This window comes from Penaeus japonicus, unplaced genomic scaffold (assembly GCF_977035675.1).
Source record: "Penaeus japonicus unplaced genomic scaffold, GWHDUDI00000001_assembly GWHDUDI00000007, whole genome shotgun sequence".
NCBI classification, from domain to species: Eukaryota; Metazoa; Arthropoda; class Malacostraca; order Decapoda; family Penaeidae; genus Penaeus; species Penaeus japonicus.
In genome coordinates, this window is record NW_028234409.1 from 19339820 (window position 1) to 19344819 (window position 5000).

General features: G+C 36.8%; 1 protein-coding gene across 29 annotated transcripts in view; it reads left to right on the forward strand.

Annotated features, from left to right (window-relative positions):
- Fhos (Formin homology 2 domain containing) overlaps positions 1–5000 on the forward strand; it is a 215439-nt gene that overhangs the window by 201562 nt on the left and 8877 nt on the right. For 19 of the 29 annotated variants that reach the window (XR_015191149.1, XR_015191148.1, XR_015191150.1 and 16 more), the window contains 5 exons: positions 106–229; positions 420–540; positions 889–1120; positions 1244–1831; positions 1998–2114. Coding sequence is in view for 11 of the 29 variants with exons in the window: in XM_086538518.1 (XP_086394644.1) it covers positions 106–229; positions 420–540; positions 889–1120; positions 1244–1831; positions 1998–2114 (1182 nt within the window). In the remaining 18 variants the exon portion in view is untranslated. Of the gene's footprint in view, positions 1–105; positions 230–419; positions 541–888; positions 1121–1243; positions 1832–1997; positions 2116–5000 lie in introns of all 29 variants that reach the window. The other 10 variants (XR_015191160.1, XR_015191158.1, XR_015191159.1 and 7 more) reach the window with 1 other exon arrangement.

Consider the following 5000-nt stretch of genomic DNA (forward strand, 5'->3'; position numbering starts at 1 on the left):
TGAAGCACTTGTCAAATTTGATTAGGAAATTAATGCATCTTACCAGGAATGAAAATATTCTATAGTAAAATGTGTAATAACTCTCCTTCATTTTGGGGATTGCAGTTAGGAGTTAACTTGGGAGACAGTGGTGGCAGACAGTCCAGCAGTGATGAGGACCATGTGACCATTATCAACATCAATGGTGAATCCTTTGGCATACCCCAGGATGATCTGAGTAATGTTAAGCGTAAGTAATATTGGCAGTGCCATTCATCTAACTGTGAATATAATAGAAGCGATTATTAAAGTTTCCACAGCAGACATGAAAAATAGTATGGTTAATACTTTTAGAGAAGTTTCGATTCACTGTTGAGTCGTACAGTATTTTTATTGCTTATCAGATCATTGATGCTCATGCATATTCAAATGACCTACAGATGCAGATGCAGGAGTCACACCTGCACTGCGGCGACGTCGTGAGCGAGCAGAACGCCATAGAACCTTCATCAACGAGCAGGAAATCATCAATGAAAGTCGCCGAGGCTCTCAATCATCTGAGTGAGTTCACTGTTTATTAGCATTACTTGTAAAAGGTCATTTAATTCTTCAAATCATCTCTTCATATCAGTTATGATTCTTTGTTTCACTAAATGTCCCTGCATTCATAATAGCCAAATCTATGATACTGATTTAATATCTGGTTATCTACTATTATGCAATGATTTCCTTTACTAATCATGAGAAATCATAACTATGTGGAAGATTTATACAAAAAGAGTAATGTAAACAGCATAGTCATCATTTTTATGTTCATATTAAAGTGATTATATATATTTAGTAAGTTGACATTTTTTTTCCTCTATTGAAATGACATAAATCTTCATAATGAAAATATTATATTAACAGCAATGTGGAAGATGAAAATCGCAAGAACATTGAACTGTCTGGTCTCAACAAGCAAGCTTCTTGGATGATGGATATGATGTATGCCAAACGTGAGGAAGATGGTACAGGTCGTAGAGAATCTCTTACCAACATACAGGACATTGCCTCAAGAATATCTAGCCTTCAAGACAAAGAAAATGTTGATAACAATATGCGTATGCCTATTGAAATCAATTCAGGAGCATCAGTAAAGGTGAATAGTGTTTTTTTGATGCTTAAGGATATTAATTTCTTCATAATTATAAATTGCTATTGCTTTAGTTTTTGTCTCTTTAGTTGTTTAATTTTTTTTTCTATTTCTTCATTATTGAAACAGGAACTACAAGATAAGATGATGAACACCAGTTCAGGTCAACTTGCTGATGGAGAAAAGTCAGGCCGAAAGGGTGACATTAGTGATCGTATCAACAAAATAAAAGATGGTCTCTCTAAGTCACATTCCAAGGGAGAGATAAAGGACAGTCCCATTCCAGTACCAGAACCACCAAAGAAGTCAGAAAACGACATACAGTGGGAGCTTCTGATGAAGCACCTGAACAGACCTCTGCAACTCTGTGATCTTGATTTCTCTGACTTGACTGCTCAGGATGATCAAGTAACAGTGGAGGTTAATAAACCTGGAGGTCCACCACCTCCACCTCCACCTGGTGGAACAATACCTGCAGGACCACCACCACCACCACCTCCTGGTGGGCCACCTCCTCCTCCTCCACCTGTTGGAGGACCTCCACCACCACCACCGGCACCTGGGAAGCGGCCAGGTCCTCCTCCACCTCCATCAGCACCTCAAGATGGTGATGCTCCACCACCACCTCCTCCTCCTCAGAATGGTGTTGATGGTCAGCAGGAAGATTCAAGCAAGCCACACAAGACTAAGAAAACTATAAAGCTCTTCTGGAAGGAGGTCAGGACTTGTGACTAACTTATCTCATATACTTAATTATTTGTTGATATCACTATTTGATTTAAATTTGAATTTATTATTTTTTATTATCATTGTTAATGCTTTACCTTTATATTACTGACACAAGGAAGTATAACCTGAAAATGACAATTGAATTTGACTGCAGGTGCGTGATCCAAGAATACCTGAGGCTACTATATGGGACAAAATGGAGGACATTCCAGTTGATACGCAAAAACTTGAGCATCTCTTCGAATCCAGAGCAAAGGACCTTATAGCAAAGGTAAACTCCTTTCTATGTCATAAATCCTATCACTTATACATGCAGTATTACTTATGAAGTGGGTACTAGTGGTGCACATTATAAAGCTGATTTATGTAACAAAGATACAGATATGTCCACAGGTCAAGCATGATATGATAATCTTTTAATAACTTGGCCTTATCTATCAGAGGACTGAAGTAAACTTAAGCATGGCTACAGCTATAAATACTAACCCAAAATACTTTATGAATATCATGTAACATATTCATGTTTAGATTTATTATTTAAAGCAGAAATATCAGCATCTGCACTTAAACAGGGTTATTAGCATAGTAAACAAGAAGTTATCTCCACAGCAGAATCAGTGTCTTTTTCACGCTGAGATGTTTGCTCCTTTTTAGGACATTGACTGCATATCAAGGGCTTGTAAGCACTTTTCATTCCTATGCAAGTTCTTTAGAAACACTGATATTGCAATGCACCCTCTATTCTGTAGACCTGAACTATGGGCTTAGAAAATGAGACACTTTTAGTGAGGTAAATATGGTCTAATGACAAAACAAATGACCTGACAATATTTATTAGACAACTAGGAGGTATTTAGCAGGTTGTGACTTTAGGTTATATTACGGGATATGATTTTTATTTTAAGTATTTTTTCCTAGTGGTACCAGTATCATATTTTTGAAAATTTTATATTTACAAAGAGAATGAAATTTACCAAAGTGTTTTCTAACTCATTTATGAACATCTAAAGGTAATATGACTTATTACCTTGCAAAATATTAATTAATGCTTGTCTTGCCTTAAATAATATGGAAATTTTTGGTAAGTTTAGTAACAGCTTTTATTAATATTTAATATGTTTCATTTTCTTTACCAAAAAATAATGCACTGTATCATTCAAAGCTAATACAATTTTGTCTTTCACTTGCTATTTTACCGTGACGCTGCTGAAAATAGGAGGTAAGTTAGGCAGTTTTCTTAGCGTGATATCTGGCTGAAGTCTTTGTTTCATTTTGCTGTTCTGTATTTGTAATCAGCATTAATTTTCAAGATCAATATGCATAGTCTTTTAGCTTTGCTTTTTTTCTGTTTTCTCCTGGGATCTTGAAAGTTAGATCTGAAAATGAATGCCACATGCATGGTACTGGACCTCAGATGTGTTTTTGTGTTTAATTATATCTATAATATACAGCCATTATCTTTTCTTTGGTAAATTCGTCTTTTTTTCTTTTCCCTGTAAATGATTTTATGTGAAGGATTGTCACCTATTCTTTTATGCTATGAATTATAGATTTCGTACCATATCTGTACCCTGTAGATAGTTTACAGGATTCTAATTTTCTCCTAATTTGATTTGAGTCTAGATTTATGATCATTTTCAAGTGTGGCCTATTCTGGAGATCTTAGGGACTACTCCCTTTTTAGCAGCTTTCAACTTCCACAATTTTCTTCCACCATGAGGAGTGTTATACCTAGCCTTTGCTACCCATTGCTTTCTCCTTGCCGGTAGCTTGAAAGCAGTTATTGAATATCCTTAAGCGCATATTCAGCAAGCATCAAAGTTGTAAGGCTACTTTCCAGAATGTATGTATGCATGATTGAGAGAGAAAGAGAGAGTGATTGAGTGAGTGAGCAAGTGAGTAAGTGGGTGGAAGAGAATGAGTGAGTGAGTGAATGTGAGAGTAGCCCACATCCCCTAGTTTACCATCCAGTACTATTTACTGGTGTTCTACAAAGCCTTCCCCCTCAACACTACTAGCTCAGGCCCCTCCAGGGCCAATCTTTAATACTGCCAGTGATGTTTGTGTGTGTTTATCAAGCTGATGATGCCCAATAGGAAAAACTGTTAGTTTACATTTTGATAAAAAGTACATCATCCAAACATTCTCTCTCTCTCTCTCTCTCTCTCTCTCTCTCTCTCTCTCTCTCTCTCTCTCTCTCTCTCTCTCTCTCTCTCTCTCTCCCCCCCCTCTCTCTCTCCCCTCTCCCCCCCTCCCCCCCCCTCTCTCTCTCTCTCTCTCTCTCTCTCTCTCTCTCTCTCTCTCTCTCTCTCTCTCTCTCTCTCTCTCTCTCTCTCTCTCTCTCCCCCTCTCCCTCTCTCTCCCTCTCTCTCCTCCCCCTCTCTCTCTCTCTCTCTCTCTCTCTCTCTCTCCCCCTCTCCTCTCTCTCTCTCTCTCTCTCTCTCTCTCTCTCTCTCTCTCTCTCTCTCTCTCTCTCTCTCTCTCTCTCTCTCTCTCTCTCTCTCTCTTTCTCTCATATGTGAAATAAAAAAGAACTTTTCAATTTTTTTTGTATTTAAAATCTTTGTCTTTGTCTGGAAACCGGTTTGTTTTTATCTCTTTATCATTTACTTTTGATACCTAAGATGTGTAAGATGGAAATTTTTCATTTCAATTTGATACAGCATTTCATATATATGTGAATTAAATTCTGAAGTATCTCTTTGAACATATATTTAGCTGCTTTATGTGATTATCAGATGATCGACAGATGTTATGTTGCTATGCAGATAATAAGTTAACTATCTAACATATTTGCAATATATGCTTCAGAATTTAAATATATTGATGATTGCTGGTCTTACTTGGTGGCAGTGTGGCATGTGACGTGACGTTTGACTGTTTTGACAGCCTGTTTGAACCTTATGTGGTGATGGTTGATTTTGTTGTTGTTTGTAGCTGATTGAGTATATGACCATCCAAAATCTAGAATAAAAGTAGTCTTCATGTTATCAACCAGTACATTAGTTTGTTTGTTTTTTGTTTACTTTTTATATAGATTCAAAAAGAATTAGACAGCATACATGACCATGTAAATATAGTATTTGAAGTCTCACATGCTTGGTAATATTAGATATGAGATTCAGACATTTATTATTTGAATATATTTGTTTTCATT